We start from the raw sequence: 19126 nt of genomic DNA on the forward strand, positions 1-19126 counted from the left end.
GCTTAAACTACACCACAAGTAGAAAAAAGCCAGTAAAATCTGTGGCGCACAGCTCTTCTGTACTGTCAGCGCAAATAGAATGCATTCAAACACCTTGTGTTGCGATGAAGTAATGCTTTTTCAGCACACAAATAAACCTTTATTATTGCTTCTGAAAGTAAACCACAGTACAAAAGTCTCTGCTGAGAACAGACATGTAAACAAGTGTCTATGGAATAAAAATATGTCAGTATAGTTACAAATATTTCTGAATATACATATTTCTTAACAGTAGTACAACAGTGTCTGCTATGAACAGACGTGTAAACAACAAAATGGTGAAATATGAAGTGTCAAGAGTGTAGATACAAATATTTATGAGCCATATAAATATTTCGGAACAATAGTAAAACAGTGTCTTATGAACAGACATGTGAGACACACAACATTGCGAACAAGACATGCTCGGAGATCTTGAGATATGTCTTCAATCAATGCCTTTGTGAGTGATGTCTGCAGCTGTTTTCTCCCTTCTTCTCACACCCCTGCTACAGAACTACTGCTGCTGCTCTGAGGCATCAGTGGAGTAGGTCTTGGAGGTGGGCCCAGGATAGAGCTTCCCAGGTCCAGCATGGAGATGTTTCTAATTCTGCACTGCAACTCAGTGCGGGAGATGGGCTGGGAGCCGACCACCAGTCAGTACTGGGGGTAGGAGGTAGTGCTTGGGCCGGTGAACAGGCTGTGCTGGGACGCAGAGAACAAAACCAGGTGCTGTCTCCATTCACTGGTGTTTGTGTCTTGAAAATAAAAAAGTAGAGGGCTATTTAGTACACATCCAAAACATTAATGAACATCAAAAATCATTAACCGAGACTACAATAATGTACAGTATTATATAGAGCCCATATTGCATGGAACTTCCTTCCATCGCATATTGCTCAAATAAACAACACACCTGGTTTTAACAAAAGGTAAAGCAACACTTTGCGGCACAACACCTCTCCCCTATTTGACCTAGATAGTTTGTGTGTATGCATTGATATGTAGGCTACGTGTGCCTTTTTTTTTATTTTACCTTTATTTAACTAGGCAAGTCAGTTAAGAACAAATTCTTATTTTTAATGACGGCCTAGGAACAGTGGGTTACGCTCTAACCACTAGGCTACCCTGCCGCCCCAGGTTAGTTAAAAGTGTATGTAGTTCTGTCCTTGAGCTGTTCTTGTCTAATGATGTTCTTTATTATGTTTCATGTTTTGTGTTGAACCCCAGGAGAGTAGATGCTGCTTTTGCAACAGCTAATGGGGATCCTAATAAAATACCAATACCAATGTTGCGAAATGTTGAGCAGAGTTGAGTAGGCCTGGCCTAGTTACACATCTCTGCTCAAACGTTTGCAACATTTTGACTAACCGGACCTTGCTACTAAACTTTGACTTTGGTGTTACCAATTTGGGTAAGCTTATGATTTTCTTTCTATGACAAAATGATGTTTGATCAAAATCTTTAGATCTTTAGTTTAGTTAGTTTACTTGCTTTCCCTGCATGAGTATGCTGCTAGGCTAGCTAGCCATTAGCCAGCCAAGTAGACAGAATCGTACTGGTGAAGGTACTTTTGTACCTCCTCAGTCAAGCAAAGTTGTCATTCGCCATGTTGAACCTGGATGTCAGAAGGTGAATTCACCAATTTGTAAGTCGCTCTGGATAAGAGCGTCTGCTAAATGACTTAAATGTAAATGTAAATGTTGAATCCACACTGAGTTTCGGGCTGAATTGTCAAGAAGCGGAAACTCATGTCACCCCTACGGTGGACGAAGGGGCGTAGACTTCAGCTTCCAAACTTTGGCTGGCCCTTGAGAAAAACATGTTGTGTGCCCTAACAGCCTACAAAATCCTAACCAAACTCCAAAACGAACAAAAACATCACAAAATGTCATCATAATATATGTCGAACTGTACCAAACTGGGGGTGAAAAGATCTTTATAAGACATCTGCTCTATATTGTTGCATAGCTAGAAACGCTGTACGCGTTTTCAACTGTCTTGAACTGCAGTAGAAGGCTCTGTCTCTCACCTGGAGCTCATTTGAAATACAGCCCCATCAACTTTGTTTAAGTTTCCCTGTACTGTACTTTCTCTCAGCAGCACGTGGAGAGTGGTTCTCTACAGAGTTGAGTGAGAAAGAGAGAGCGAGAAAAGGTGGAAGAATGTGGCTACTACATGAGTCACCTGCAGAGTTGCTTTCATAGTGTGACACCCTTGCCTTTTCTTGCAAAGAGATGCTTCCTCTAACAGTAAACAAGTGATGTAAATGAACATGTGGAAATCCCTGAGTGCTTCCCCTTTAGGAAATGGAGACAAACGGAAAACACATTGACGTCTTGATGCAGTGAACGAACACTGCTATCTGAACCATTTTAATTGGACTGTCGGCTTATGAGGGAATTCATGGCCAGAGAGGCTTTAATGTCTACAAGGTTTTCTATATTATGAAACCTACAGTATCTATTGGTTTATCGCCTCCATTGGCACAATGTTCTTTTAAAACCACATTATGAGTGAAATATGAGTGTATTCCCACAAAACTATCAAAAACTGAAGTTGTATTATCTGTATTATCAGAAGTGAAATGATGTCTCTGGAACTGCAGTTGAACAATGTTGTTGGTTTATCACATAAACTTCACTCTTAAATTTAAAAAAAGGTTTCCAAAAGGTTTCTCCAGCTGTCCCCATAGTATAACCCTTCTTGTTTCCAGGTAGAACCGGTTTTGGTTCCAGGTAGAACTATTTTGGGTTCCATGGGGTTATTCAAAGGGTTATCCTATGGGGACAGGCAAAGAACCCTTTTTGGGTCGAGAGAGCACCTTTTTTTTTAAAGAATGTAGGTGAACCCTCAGCCCTGCAGGTGTGGTGCTTAACCAAGGGATCTCCATGGTTACCCACTGAGCTGTTCATACACACACACATCGTACTTGCACACCTTTGTGCTGAAATGTCACAGTGGGTTGATATAGAAAAGCAGAGTGAAAAACATAATCCCTTATTGTACACCATTGTGGGAGCTGTTAAAAATGTAGGGCTCGATTCTATCAGATCTGCTGTTGTTTTGGTGATGTCGGAGGCGGAACTGCATTAGAGCTGTCAAATCCACAAGCGGCTCCTAGCATTATACCTAAAGCAGACATTAAGATAAATCCCATGCAGCCTTGTTTACAAGTTCAAACACTGAATATGAGATGTAATCTACACCTCGATTCGGCTGATAGAAATCCTCATTATTTAGTTTAATGATTTTTTATTTGAGTGTCATTATTTCTATATAGCCTACACTTTCCCGTTCTGAACTTCTAACTTGAGTGGGGCGCTTTGTGGCAATGACTACGCGAGCAGCCGCTCTGATTTGACAGCTCTAACGCAGTTACACCGCCGACACTGCCAAAACACCAGCGTTGCGGGTGTCAGATATCGCCAGTTAACGCTCGATCTGATTGAATCAAGGCCTTAGACTGGCCACTAGTCTACCTTGCGCTCTGTGTCTGTGTCTGTACTTGTCTTGTCTGTCTAAATGTGATTTTGCCTGTCTATCTGACCAAGCTATCTCTATCTCTTACAGGTACCCTGGCAGCTGGCGAGCACAGTTTCCCTTTCCAATTTGTCATCCCAGGTAAGTTTGGAATAATGCTGGAACTGCATTCAATAGGTCCATATCATTATGGTGCAGTGCAGTACAGCTGAACTGTTGTTGGTGACTTTTTTGAAGGAATCTGGTTTTCAGGTATAACCACTGATAGCGTGAAGTTTCTGAATAGGCACAGTGTGTGTTGCTTTTGTAGTATTGCTTAGAGTCCTTGGCTCTTTGTCTAACAATGAAACAATTGGACTAGATATAATATAGCAATATGAATGGTATAAGAACGTTCAGTACAGTTTGTTCAGGTAAATAAAGAAATGCCTTTTCATATCAGAAGTAGGGTACATTATTGAAACTAATGTCTCTGCCCTTGCGCTACATGCACTTTAATCGTAACTGCCTTAGTCAGCCAGCCCCCTTTGTGTCAACATCTCCTGTTTGAGTGGGTGATATATGTCAAAGTAGGCCATGTTAGTCACCCCTGGCCAAGGACTAACACAAAGGCCAAGCAAACAAGTGCCAGTAGCCTAGAGACTTATCATGTCCCTACAGACACTCCTTTGTGTCGTAACACATGACATGTAGAATGCTATTCCTTGTTTTCTCCGGAATGCTTTTGACTGGACTGTGAACTCGAGTACATGCAGGTGTGAGGGTACAGACAGTGCAGTGGTTGTCTGTCTATTAGGCTACACTCTGTCTATATATATTCCTTTAGTCCCGTAGTGCTGTCACTATTTAATTGCTCCTTGTGGGCCCCCTGCAATCACCCTGCTGCTCTCCACGTCCCTCCTTCCCCCGTCGTCAACAGAACGGCAACAGAATACATGATAATTATAGAGCTGATGATTGAATCATCCAGGCACTTAATTGAGCTGCGTGACCCAGTGGCAGTGCCCCCTGCTGGTTGTCAGGTCAGGGGCTGACAGGGGAGGCTTTAAAATCCACATTTTATAGCGCCTCCAAATGGGATGCTACATTAAAACTGGTGTTCGTGCTGTGAAGATTGTTGAATGTACATAAACACTTAAAGTAAAGACTTGAAAAAAGGAGCCCTTGGTTCTGTGGAGGAGGCTGGAGGAATGGAGCAAGTGGTAGAAGAGGCCAGACAGCCACTCTTTCCTTAGGGAGACGTGACTGGCTGGCCTGGTGCTGGGTTCCCTCTGGCCAGGAGCCTGTCTGTGTCTGTTCTGCCAAGCCTTCTGCACCCAGACTGCTGCTCCTCACTAATCCTTTTTGACAGCAGGCAATTCCCTTGTGAAGCACCCGCTGCTGACATGATCATTTAACCTTTTACTGCAGTGGGCTAAATCAGGGTAGTCTTAAACAAGTCTACTTTGGGAAAAAAGTATACACCTAACACTTATGGTTATGGGCTTAAAAAAAGAAGACACCAGTACCATGTCAGATATAGAGTTGAAATGTATTACATTTTTTGTTTGTATCCCAATATTACACTTTATATACATCACAGAAGGCTGAAATATAACAAAACCGTTTGACATAGAAACACCAGATTTTTGGCAGGTTTTTTATATTAATAACATTCCACCCGTGAAGCCACTAGAAGATGATTTGGTCATTTGTCTGCAGGAAAGGGCTACAAGAGGAGGAGGGCTGAATTGGAATTGATAATATTGGGAATGTGAGAGACTGAATTGTGTGTTCTGTATGCATCTCTGTCCTTCATACGTCTTCCATTTTGCATTATCTATTTATTCCAATGATTCATAGGAAAATCCTATAATGTATTTGGTTAAAAGCATGACATTGGACACAATACATTCCAATTTGAATGTATCAGCACCTATTGTGCTTTATGAGCTGAATACCGTAGATGGATATTCAGTATGAACATTTCTTTAACCCTGTATGACATTTGTAAATGTATTCAGATTGTAGATAACATGTTTTCCAAGGTTTTTCTCTGAGATGTTCCAAGGTTTTTCTCTCATCTCTATCTCTTTTGTACTAAACTTAATCTGACCATTCTCCATTTCCTCCCTCCTTCAAACCTCTCAGAATTGTTATTTTTGTCTTTCTCTTCTTTAGTTTCCGTTCCTCCATCTCTCCTCCTCTGTCCTTTCGGAAGTCTGTAAATAAACTCTGTCCTCCCCCTGTCCTGTTCGGAGGGGATTTGTGCAGATCAGACCGATAGGCACAGAGCCCTGAGTATCTGTCCCCCTGTCCTGTTAGGAGGGGATTTGTGCAGATCAGACAGATAGGCACAGACACTTAGTGACAGCGCTGCTAGGAGCCCTGAGTATCTGTCCCCCTGTCCTGATCTATCTGCTTCCCACTGCTCAGACCAAGCACTGACTGGCCCTCCTCTGATAAAGTACACACACTGACCAGCCACCATTTTAGACTGCCACCCTGTTTAGGTCAGAATCTCGTATTCCCATTTATAGGTTTCACCTGCAGACAGCAGAGGCTTTATGAAATACATTAATCAGCTGTGGTCTATGTTGCTGCTGTAGAAGTTGATATTGTGAAATTATTTATGTCCAAGAGTTACATTTAGTATACAATCTTAAACTCTCTGTAGTCAATCTCGCTCTGTCTAATAACTGTGTTTTGTATCTGTCCAACTCAGTGGCTGCCCCAACCTCCTTTGAAGGGCCCTTTGGGAAAATTGTTTACCGTGTGAGAGCCGTCATAGACACACCTCGCTTCTCCAAGGACTACAAGGCCCAGAAGCCCTTCTACCTACTCAACCTGCTCAACCTCAATCAAGTGCCCGACATTGAGGTAAAGACCACCAGTCACCAATGTCTCAGCACTGTCTGAACTTGTGTTATTATGCAGTCATTTCCATGAAAACATACATGAAATTAGTTGCAAAATGAATAGGAAATATAGTCAAGACGTTGACAAGGTTATAAATAATGATTTTTAATTGAAATAATAATTGTGTCCTTTAAAACTTTGCTTTCATCAAAGAATCCTCCATTTGCAGCAAATAGCGCCTTGCAGACCTTGGCATTCTAGTTGTCAATTTGTTGAGGTAATCCGAAGAGACTTTGTCCCATGCTTCCTGAAGTTGGATTGGCTTGATGGGCACTTCTTACGTACCGTACGGTCAAGCTGCTCCCACAACAGCTCAATAGGGTTGAGATCCGATGACTGTGCTGGCCACTCCATTATAGACAGAATACCAGCTGACTGCTTCTTCCCTAAATAGTTATTGCATAGTTTGGAGCTGTGCTTTGGGTCATTGTCCTGTTGTAGAAGGAAATTGGCTCCAATTAAGCGCTGTCCACAGGGTATGGCATGGCATTGCAAAATGGAGTGATAGCCTTCCTTCTTCAAGATCCCTTTTTACCATGTACAAATCTCCCACTTTACCACCACCAAATCACCCTCAGACCATCACATTGCCTCCACCATGCTTGACAGGTGTCGTCAAGCACTCCTCCTGCATCTTTTAATTTTTTCTGTCTCACGAATGTTCGTCTTTGTGATCCGAACACCTCAAACTTAGATTTGTCTGTCCATAACAGTTTTTTTCCAATCTTCCTCTGTCCAGTGTCTGTGTTCTTTTGCCCATCTTAATCTTTTCTTTTTATTGTCCAGTCTGAGATATGGCTTTTTCTTTGCAACTCTGCCTAGAAGGCCAGCATCCCGGAGTTGCCTCTTCACTGTTGATGTTGAGACTGGTATTTTGCGGGTACTATTTAATGAATGCCAGTTGAGGACTTGTGATGCGTCTTTCTCAAACTAGACACTAATGTACTTGTCCTCTTGCTCAGTTTTGCACCAGGGCCTTCCACTCCTCTTTCTATTCTGGTTAGCGCCAGTTTGCTCTGTTCTGTGAAGGGGTAGTACACAGCGAGATCTTCAGTTTCTTGGCAATTTCTCACATTGAATAGCCTTAATTCCTCAGAACAAGAATAGACTGATGAGTTTCAGAAGTAAGTTCTTTGTTTTTGGCCATTTTGAGCCTGTAATCGAACCCACAAATGCTGATGCTCCAGATACTCAACTAGTCTAAAGAAGGCCAGTTTTATTGCTTCTTTAATCAAAACAACAGTTTTCAGCTGTGCTAACATAATTGCAAAAGGGTTTTATAATGATCAATTAAACTTTTAAAATAATACACTTGGATTAGCTAACACAATGCGCCATTGGAACACAGGAGTGATGGCTGCTGATAATGGGCCTCTGTGCGCCTATGTAGGTATTCCATTAAGAATCACCCGTTTCCAGCTACAATAATCATTTACAACATTAACAATGTTTACACTGTATTTCTGATCAATTTGAAGTTATTTTAATGGATAAAAAAAAGCTTTTCTTTCAAAAACAAGGACATTTCTAAGTGACCCCAAACTTTTAAAAGGTGGTGTGTATATATAGTACTTGGCTATAGACTGTGTACTAGAACAGTATATATTTCTGAAGAGGACAGTGGACTGACTATCTGTAGAGTGCCCACTTATTTGATCATGCCTTATTTTGTTTGATAGTTAGTGGATTTGATTTCTGCACGATGAGCGCAGTAAAACCACTTTCTCATCCATAATTGAAGATTACACGAGGTCTTCCCCCCAGCTCTTATTTCTGTTACTACGCTCTGTTCATCTGTCCCTCAGAACTGGTTGTTTTACCCTTCCTATGACTGCTTCTCCCCAGCAACCCAGTTATGCTGTGACCACTAAGAGGTTCAGCTATCTCCTGGTGAAGACGGGCACCCTCATGCTGAAGGCTTGCAGTGACCTGAGGGGATACACACCAGGCCAGATCATCAGACTAGCCACTGAGATCCACAACAAGTCAGGCAAGGACACGGGCTGTGTGCTGGCCAGTCTCATACAGGTACCACAAGACCACGTCTCACGGTTTCATGTTGCTACTGGTGTAACTTTTGATCAAATGCTGATACACTATATATACTAAAGTATGTGGACACCACTTCAAATGAGTGGATTCGGCTATTTCAACCACACCGTTGCTTGACAGTTGTATAAAATGTAGCACACAGCCATTTAATTTCCATAGACTAACATTGGCAGTAGAATGACCTTACTGGAGAGCTCAGTGACTTTCAACGTGGCACTGTCTTCCAACAAGTCAGTTCATCAAATTTCTGCCCTGCTGGAGCTGCCCCGGTCAACTGTAAGTGCTGTTATTGTGAAGTGGAAATGTCTCGGAGCAACAATGGGTCAGCCGCGAAGTAGTAGGCCACACAAGTTCACGGAACGGAGCGGCCGAATGCTGAAGCATGGAGCGCATAAAATTTGTCTATCCTCGGTTGCAACACTCACTACTGAGTTCCAAACTGCCTCTGGAAGCAACGTCAGCTTAAGAACTGTTCGTCAGAAACCCAGAAATGGGTTTCCATAGCCGAGCAGCCGCACGCACACAAGCCTAAGATCACCATGCGCAATGCCAAGTGTCGGCTGGAGTGGTGTAAAGCTCACAGCCACTGGACTCTGGAGCCGTGGAAACGCGTTCTCTGGAGTGATGAATCACGCTTCACCATCTGGCAGTCAGACGGACGAATCTGGGTTTGGCAGATGCCAGGAGAACTCTACCTGTCCCAATGCATAGTACTAACTGTAAAGTGTGGTGGAGGAGGAATAATTGTCTGAGGCTGTTTTCCATGGTTCGGGCTAGGCCCCTTAGTTCCAGTGAAGGGAAATTGTAATGCTACAGCATACAATTACATTCTAGACTATTCTGTCCAACTTTGTGGCAACAGTCTTGGGAAGGCCCTTTCCTGTTTCATCATGACAATGCCCCCGTGCACTAAGTGAGGTCCATGCAGAAGTGGTTTGTCGAGATTGGTGTGGAAGAACTTGACTGGCCTGCCCAGAGCCCTGACCTCAACCCCATCAAACACCTTTGGAATGAATTGGAACTCCGACTGCGTGCCTGATCTCACTAATGCTCGTGGCTGAATGGAAGTACCTTTAGCAATGTTCCAACATCAAGTGGAAAGCCTTCCCAGAAAAGTGAAGGCTGTTATAGCAGCTAAGGTGGGACCAACTCCATATTAATGCCCAGGATTTTGGAATGAGATGTTCGACGAGCAGCTGTACACATACTTTTTAGTATTTTTAGTGTATATATTTGATCTGTAGTGTTTGTCTGTATTGTTTACTCTAGGCTGTATGTTTGTTGGATGTAGATCTTGTCTCTGATACCCCTCCTCCTTTTCTCTTGCTCAGAAAGTGACTTATAAGACCAAACGAGCTTTGTACGACCTGCGGACCATAGCAGAGGTAGAGGGGGCGGGAGTGAAGGCGGGGAAACACGCTGAGTGGCGAGAGCAGATCATCGTACCGCCCCTCCCCCAGTCTGCGCTGGCTGGCTGCAGCCTCATAGAGATTGACTACTTCATCCAGGTTAGTAACATCCTCAATCGAGTGCTCTGATGGGCATCCACCCGATTAAAGCATGTTGTTCACAGGTGGTATTTCAGAGTTTTAGCAGTTGTATAGTGTTCATTCTATAGAGTTCAGGTGGGCACTTCACGCTTCAGCAAACAAAGGCAAGGAGGGGTGCTCAACAACAATGACAAAAATCACGAGAGTTGCTTACCAAGAAAAACTTCCTAAGGAATAATTAGAGGTTAAAAGGTCATTTTGGAAGTTTTTCTTGGTAAACCATTCTCATACTGTTCATTCTGTAGTTATAGTTGCAATATGAACCAGACAATGTTCCTCATACAGTATCATACTGTAGTAATCCTCTCATTAACCCAATGCACCTGCCATGTAGTATGCTGTAAGTCATTCATGCTCTGTTTCAGAGGTCTCTTTTGAGTTCAGGGATTACAACTATGGTAATCTGAACAGATCAGATGTCTTGGTCGTCATACAGTATGGCAAAGCGATTTGTGTCAGTACTGTACTTAAAGGATCACCTGGGATGACAGGATATTTAACATTTACATTGTGTCTTTGTGAACGCTGCAGGTATCACTAAAATCCCCTGAGACGGTTGTCACTTTACCCATCTACATCGGGAACATCGCTGTCAACTTGACCCCGTCACGAGCTATGCCCTCAACCCCAGCCCCAACACCCATCAGCCCTAACACCGGCCTGGAAGGGGTTACCCCCAGCGCACCCCCAGCTGAGGAGGACCTGGATGAGGAGTTGGGTGCAGGGGGTTCAGTCAGCGAGGAGATCCCCACTAAGAGCCACTCCCAGCAGGACCAATCCGGCCGGCCTCCCACCATGTCCCCCAGTGCATTTAGCTACGCTCCCGGTGCAGCTTTCCCACCCAGCCAGCGATGTGCCGACGACACCTCTGCACCTCTGTTCTGTGTGTCCACTGGGTCCACCATCCCTTTCTTCACAGAGGGAAACGTCACCCCAGTACCCACGTCCTGTCCTCTCATACTCCCCCCTGAGTACAGCACCTGGGACTACCCACATGGTGAGTTACCCCTGCCTAATACAGCACTATTACATAGTTAGTCACCACTTGCTGCTCCTACACACAGTTTAACCTGTCTGGAGTTGATTCTGTAAATCACTTCTGTTTCATTATGATGATAAATTAACAATAGTCTACTATTTGTCGGACTGTTTCTCTGGTTTGTATGTGGATCTTACAGAACCCCCTCCCACCTATGAGGAGAGCTGCAGCAGCAACAACTCCAGCTTCAACAACAGCAGGCCGTAGAGGAGGGGGACTGAGCATAATGCAGCTCAAAACTGCAATTACACTCCCTAAAGGACAAATAGGGTACTGCAGACCTAGCTCCAAGGGGATAGAAGACGCTAACCTCCTAAATGTTACACTTAAACAGGGCTCTCCAACCCTGTTCCTGGAGCTACCCACCTCTAGTTTTTCACCCCGACCCTGTTCCTGGAGCTACCCTCCTGTAGGTTTTCACTCCAACCCTGTTCCTGGAGCTACCCTCCTGTAGGTTTTCACTCCGACCCTATTCCTGGAAAACCTACAGGAGGGTAGCTCCAGGAATAGGGTTGGAGTGAAAACCTACAGGAGGGTAGCTCTCCAGGAACGGGGCTGGAGTGAAAACCTACAGGACGGTAGCTCTCTAGGAACAGGGTTAGAGAGCCCTGCTCTAAATATGTTTAAAAAAGGGATCATATCTGTTGTTTTTTGTGTGTGTGTCATGATGGTTTATACCCCTTTTTCTCCCTGACTAAAATGTCCTGCTATTATATAGATTGCTTGAGAGAGAACATGAACTGTGTCTAAAATTAGCACTTCAGAGTAAACATATAGTGGGTAGGACATTCCATGTTTAGAGCCCATTGGAGGCTAAACATTTTTGCATTTGAGAATATTCTTGCATCTATGATGCCTTGAAATTGTTGTAGGCCTGCTACTGTCTCTCCTTCATCCTTCAGACACAACCAAAAGCTGGCCTTTGTTGTAGTTTCTTTCCAAATGTGCACACTACTGTAATTCCGATCCATCACTGTCCACTTCCACCACAGTGGCTCCGTCTTTTGATGGGTGGAGTCGGGCTGGCCTAGCTGGACATCAGGACCTGAGCATGCCTACCCCCTGGTGGCCATCAACGGAAGAGAATGTTGCCCATCAACAGAAGAGAATGTTGCCCATCAACGGAAGAGAATGTTGCCCATCAACGGAAGATAATGTTGCCCATCAACGGAAGATAATGTTGCCCATCAACGGAAGATAATGTTGCCCATTGGGAAAGCTTCTGACCATCACTAAGGGCACTATTTAATCTGTAAAGCTGAAGCGTTGCAGATTCCACGATAGAAATGTAGAGGTCAATTCCCATTGAGCCAACATCTGCAGCGTTTACAGTGAATGCAGTCTCCGCTAAAGGAGGAACATGGTCTTTAAATTTCAAGCACGCTGTAAAGCTGCAATGCAGATTGAATAGAGCCCTAAAGCACTGGAACTCAATGATGCCTGCTAAGTAGAACAATACTCCTTCAACCTGTGATCTACTGACCAGGGGCTTCATATCTTGTCACCTCATCATCTTGAAACAGACAAGCGGGACATTGTACTCTTGGGTGTGTAGGGGTAATTGACATAGCATGGATTGATATGCATTTATGACATCTGATGCAAACACTTTTACCTTCCTCTTTTCTTTTCTTTTACCCTGGATACAATTTTTACCCTGATTTTCCCCATGTGGCCTTAACTCCTTCTGTTCTACCTACATTACTATGTGGTGATGAAGACAGTTGTCTTCAGGGTTTCTGTTGCTTTTGAAATGGCAGTCAATGCAGATAACACATTTGTTGGTGCGACAACCAACAGTGTGAAATGTTCAAGCACAAGACAGCACTTTTTGGCAGTTTGAAACAGTGCATGTATATGTTGTTGTGTGTGGATGTGTATGTAGTGTACCAGTTCCTGTTGGTGATCGCCCCTCCTATCTTTGGCAGTTGATAACGTTGGACAGCTCAGTTTTACAACTTGACATCAGGCAATATCATCCACTGTGTGTTTATGTTGATTTGTATGTCTTGTTTCTGTCTCAATGACAGCCTCCTTTTGTATGTCTAGGCCAACCACACTGTGGCTTATGTTTCCTACAATTCTGTAATGACAAACTTTAGCACCTGCTGTGGGAATAAATGTATATAGCCATCCCTCCTGTAATGGCAGCCTCGTGCTGTCAAAGCCGTCATATACCAGAAAATAGATGGCAGATGATATTGGGAATTGATCTGCAGTTTAGACCACTGCTCTAAAGTAATAAGGCATCAGCTCTGAAAGAACCATAGAAATCACACCTCTACTTTATTTACCATCTACTATTGTGTGAAACATACGATTCCTGAAAATAAGGCCAAGCTGCTAAATCAAAATGTGCAATATATTGTCAACATTTATGGTCTTAATTTGAGGTTAGGATTAGGAATACGGTTAGCAGTGTGGTTAAGGTTAAAATATTATTTGATTTGAAGTAGATCTTCCGGCTTTGCAGCTTGACCAGAAAGTGACATCCGAAATATACTATGTAATACACTCATTAAACATCACTAGACATAATATTACACCTTCTACTGTGTGAAACATACTGTGTAATGTACATGTCCGCTGAGTTGTTGTTAAAACAAGCCTTAACTACATGGTCCCAGTTCCCATTAGTCTGCATAGTCATCATCCTCATCCAGGTGCTAGAGGTTTGGAATAGGATCTCTTTGTCTAGGAGAATATTGGGAGGGCTTTTGTGGCCCTCCCTGTTTTATCTACTGGTCTCCCCTGGACTGAAGATGCACTGAATGAATACTAAAGTAGCTGTGAAACCCGTGAGGATTTTCCTCAAATGTATTTCAGCTCTGCTTGTGAACCTTGCATCTCCTCTTTTTTAATCCTAGAAAAAGAACAAGACTAAAAATGTGCAATTCTGTTATCTCCGTGTTTGGTACGGCAGCTTAGTTCTCAAGTCATTTCATGCTGCTTTTATCAATCCTGCCCCACTGTTTTTATTTCTCTTCACCAAAGGTACTATAGCTTTCTAAACTCCATGTTTTCGTTGTGCATTCTTTCCCCTCACAAATCGGTGAGTGGTGTACATGTGGTTTTGTATTTTTCTACTTGTGAACAGTTTTCTGGTGCAAATGGTAGCCATTTGAGAGAGAAAAAATATTATGGAGAAAAAAATGTAGCACCATAGTCAATCAAAATTGTACAGTTGACCAATAAAATGATAATCTGACATATCCTTTGTACTGGTTTTGCAAAGGAAAAGGGTTTCTTGGGCCCTATATTTACCTGTCCCAAAGCACAAAGATATCATGTTATGATACTATAAGTGGTTGGATGATAGAGAATCAAAGGTGACCTCAAGTGCCGTCAAAGGAAATGGGTCTATCAACTGCTTTAAAAGATGGGAACATATGCCTTGTGTTCTGCCTGTGTAATCCTACATGCCGTGGTGTGACTGAGATGCTATACTTTAGCCTCCTTCCTTATAATGTTTTGACAATGACATGGCCCATAGACTGTCCAGTAGCCATGACAATGGGAGCAGCAGGGTAGAGCGTGAGAAGAGCAATGAAGAAAAAGCCTTTTCAGGCATCATCCCCGGGCTCGCCACCTCACTGTTTACCGCAGCATCACTCATCCTCTGTTGCCATAGAAACTGCTTAGCCCCAATCCGCCAGCCTCCCTGTGTCACACATGGACCACAGAGCTCATGTCTGCTTGCATACCTGCCAAGTGATGGAGGGAATATAATCTGCAAGGGCAACCTAATTTCACATTTCACATAATGTGCAGAATCACTGCTGGATATTCTATGCTGGTATGTGGCCATTGCTTAATTTTTGTCATGCTGCAACAGCTACACTGTTGGATATTTTATAATGGAAGTAAATATTGGGGCCAACATCTAGACTATTGCCTTGTCTTCAGCTCCACCACCTGCTGTGATGATATAATGACCCAAATAAGGTGTGTGGGCTACAGGCCTATATCATTATCAACCACTGGAGACAGAGCTAGTGGTGAGTTAAAGTTAGCCCCTGTATATACGGTATATCGTTTGACATTCTTTTTATAATTTTTTTACATACACCAGAATGTACAAACCACTTGTGAGGTAAATCATTTGAGGGTTTAGAATGTGTGATGTTAGAGAGCGCACAGAAATCCCCTCCCTGACATCCCCCCTCCCGCTGACCTATTTGTTACGTCACTGGCCTACTACAGTGTCCTTGGATGACTGACCTATCGTCGATCATAACCAATTTGCATTTCATCATAGTAAATTGGACGAGCAATCCAACGCATACATGGATGAAGAAATGGTAAATTGCCTACTTAACTAATGAAATATGGAAGAACTTCAAGTAGCCTATGAGATTAATGGCAGTATGGTTAAGTGATTAGAATGATCTAGGCCTAATTATCTAGGGTAACCATAACAATGAGCTCACTACCCATTGATTTAAAAAAATGCTGTTTAGTGTTTCAACCAATTAAGCTAGTTGTCAGATCCAAACCAGTTTATATTCTGAGCCAATCAGATGTTTTTGGCCTATGGTGGTTTTGAAAAATGTAGCAACTCTGCACTTTCCTGATGAACTCTACGGCTGAGCCTCTTTATCAGCTAGTTCCATGGAAACACTGACTTCTATGGCCTTTGCCAAGGTCAGAATACTTTCTGTTAAATTAGCACAGCAGCAAACATTCTGCAGCGATACGCCATCTCATCTGGTTTGCGTTTAGTGGGACAATCATTTGTTTTTCAACAGGACAATGACCCAACACAGGCTGTGTAAGGGCTATTTGAGTGATGGAGTGCTGCATCAGATGACCTGGCCTCCACAACCACCAAACCTCAACCCAATTGAGATGAGTTGGACCGCAGAGTGAAGGAAAAGCAACCAACAAGTGCTCAGCATATGTGGGAACCCCTTCAAAACTGTTGGAAAAGCATTCCAGGTGAAGCTGGTTGAGAGAATGCCAAGAGTGTGCAAAGCTGTCAGAGGCAAAGGGTGGCTACTTTCAAGAATGTCATATATATATATATTTTTTTTTATTTGTTTCCCACTTTTTTGGTTACTACAGGATTCCATATGTTATTTCATAGTTTTGATGTCTTCACTGTTATTCTACAATGTAAAAATAAAAACCCTTGAATGAGTAGTTGTGTCCAAACTTTTGGCTGGTACTGTATGCAAATTAGATATTTTAGTACCTCATTTAATAAAATGTGCTAAAATTTCTAAAAACATGTTTTCACTTTGTCATTATAGGGAATTGTGTGTAGATGGGTGAGGAATAAAAATATATTTAATCCATTTTGAATTCAGGTTGTAACACAACAAAATGTGGAATAAGTCAATGGGTATGAATACTTTCTGGTCATTTTGAGCCTGTAATCAAACCCACAAATGCTGATGCTCCAGATACTCAACTAGTCTAAAGGCCAGTTTTATTGCTTCTTTAAATCAGCACAACAGGTTTCAGTTGTGCTAACATAATTGCAAAATGGTTTTATAATGATCAATTAGTCTTTTAAAATGATACATTTGGATTAGCTAACACAATGTGCCATTGGAACACAGGAGTGATGGTTGCTGATAATGGGCTTCTGTACGCCTATGTAGGTATTCCATTAAAAATCAGCCGTTTCCAGCCACAACATTAACAATGTCTAAACTGTATTTCTGATCAATTTGATGTTATTTTAAATGGACAACAAAAATGCTTTTCTTTCAAAAACGAGGGCATTTAAGTGACCCCAAACTTTTGAACAGTAGTGTAAGTAGGGGTAAAGTGACTAGGCAAAATAGATTTAAAAAAATCAGTAGCAGCAGTGTATGTGATGAGTCAAAAAAGTTAGTGCAAAGGGGGTCAATGCAGATAGCCAAAGACCTACTTGGACTAACTATTTAGCAGTCCTATAGCCTGGGGTAGAAGCTGTTCAGGGCCCCGTTAGCTCCAGACTTGACCTGGTGCATCGGTACCACTTGCCGTGCGATAGCAGAAAGAAAGAACAGTCTATGACTAGGGTGACTGGAGTCTTTGACAATTTTTAGGGCCTTCCTCTGACACCACCTGGTATAGAGGTTCTGGATGGCAGTGAGCTCGGCCCCAGTGACGTACTGGGCCATACGCTTTATTCTCTGTAGCGCCTTGCGGTCGGATGCCAAGCAGTTGCCATTCCAAGCCGTGATGCAGCCAGTCAAGATTCTGTCAATGGTGCAGCTGTACAACTTTTTGACGATCTGAAGACCCATGTCAAATCTTTTTAGCCTGTGTTGGTGTGTGTGGACAAAGTTAATTCCTCAGTGATCTGGACACAGGAATTCGAAGCCCCCGACCCGCTTCACTACAGACCTGTCGATGTGGATGCAGGCGTGCTCGGCTCCCCGTTTCCTGTAGTCCACAATCTTTGTCTTCCTGACGTTGTCCTAGCACCACACTGCCAGGTTATTGACCTCATCCCTATAGGCTGTCTCATCATCGTTGGTGATCATGCCGACCACTGTCGTGTTGTCAGCAAACTTAATGATGGGGTTGGAGTCGTGCGCGAACAGGGAGTACAGGAAGGGACTAAGCACGCAACCCTTTGAGGGGCCCCCTGGTCAGCATGGCGGATGTGTTGTTGCCTACCCTCAACCCCTAGGGACGGCCCGTCAGGAAGTCCAGAAGCCAGTTGCAGACGGAGCTGCAGGTGGGAGAGGGTAGTGTGGAGTGCAATAGGGATTTAGTGATCTGTTGTGGATCTGTTGGGGGAGGGGGGTTGCGTTTTGGAGTGGGCCCAGGGTATCTGGGATTGATGGTGTTGATGTGAGCCACGATGAACACTTCAAAGCATTTCATTGCTAGATGTGAGTGCTATGGGGCGATAGTAATTTAAACAGGCTACCTTGGCATTCTTTGGAACAGGGCCTATGGTGATGGTGAAAAATGTAGCAACTCTGTGCACTTTCCTGAGCCTCTCAGGTTCCATGGAAACACTGACTTCTATGGCCTTTGCCAAGGTCAGAATACTTTGTTAACAGTCTCCTGTGTGGCTTCACTCCGTATGCCACATACTAGTCTGTCTCTAATGGTGTAATTTAGGACATAAATAAACTATCAGAACATTGTGAGTTAAATTAACACAGCAGCAAACATTGTCACTGATTCTCCCCATTTCTGATTTCTTCTTTGGAACCTAAACCTTTCAGCAACTAGTGGTTTTGGTGAAAAGTCTCCATGATTCCCACAATATCACCATACGTCATTTTACCTGTTCTGTCTGGCTGTAGCAGGCTGTGTAGTAAAATGTTTGGCCCTATCACACAAAAAAAATGTAGGCACCATTTTGTCCTCAATGTCATTTGCAAGAACAAAAGATTCTAACCATCCTGTATAGGAGTTCCACTGCTCAATACTTTTATCAAACTGTCCAATGATTCTGACAATTCCAGCCATTTCTTGTTTCTCAATAGGCTCCTGATTGTCACTCACTTCAATATTATCCTTAACCACGGCAATATTTTCCTCAGTCAGGTGATCTTCATTAATTTCACTCACAAGTTCCCTCATTTAGCACTTTCCCGCTGCGACGTCCATCTCGAATCATTCTAACATCCATGAGTTGTGCACAACGTATATCCATAACAGTTTCACAGCAGCATCACATTACCTTGGATGGAGTAGACGGTGACACAGTGCGAGAGCCAGAACCCTGAGATGCATCAATGAGATTTGGAGTCCTATAGTGTATGGTCGATTTAGATCTATGGCCCTGTCCAATCTGGTCGATTTAGATCTATGGCCCAGTGACTCCTGTTTGCCTGTTCTGATCATAGAGATCAAGGACTCATCTTTGGAGCTGTGTGTGACAGCACCAAAAGATGGACTCAGATTAATAAACTACTCTATTTTGAAGTAGTTAATTTTCTTCTTCATGATTGGCTGATCGCTCCTGATGACCCGGACTCCAACAGAGTCACCAGGAGGGATCAAACAATGAAGTTGGAAGTCCCACCCAGTTGGCTACATTAAAATGGTGGAAGCCCTCAATGGCACTGCCCATGACAACATGGCTTTTTGATAGAGGCCTCTATGGTTTTGGGCCCGGTGTTCCAAAAGC

The 19126-nt window shown here is 43.1% G+C and overlaps 1 protein-coding gene across 2 annotated transcripts in view; it reads left to right on the top strand.

Annotated features, from left to right (window-relative positions):
- Positions 1 to 16180, top strand: part of arrdc1b (arrestin domain containing 1b) — a 57240-nt gene extending 41060 nt beyond the window's left edge. The window contains exons 3-9 of one of the 2 annotated variants that reach the window (XR_010456335.1): positions 3592 to 3642; positions 6206 to 6360; positions 8245 to 8427; positions 9783 to 9959; positions 10533 to 10998; positions 11180 to 11310; positions 12033 to 16180. Coding sequence is in view for 1 of the 2 variants with exons in the window: in XM_064972016.1 (XP_064828088.1) it covers positions 3592 to 3642; positions 6206 to 6360; positions 8245 to 8427; positions 9783 to 9959; positions 10533 to 10998; positions 11180 to 11247 (1100 nt within the window). In the remaining variant the exon portion in view is untranslated. Of the gene's footprint in view, positions 1 to 3591; positions 3643 to 6205; positions 6361 to 8244; positions 8428 to 9782; positions 9960 to 10532; positions 10999 to 11179 lie in introns of both variants that reach the window. The other variant, XM_064972016.1, reaches the window with a different exon arrangement.
- Positions 16181 to 19126: the final 2946 nt, after the last annotated feature.

This window comes from Oncorhynchus masou, chromosome 8 (genome assembly GCF_036934945.1).
Source record: "Oncorhynchus masou masou isolate Uvic2021 chromosome 8, UVic_Omas_1.1, whole genome shotgun sequence".
NCBI lineage: Eukaryota > Metazoa > Chordata > Actinopteri > Salmoniformes > Salmonidae > Oncorhynchus > Oncorhynchus masou.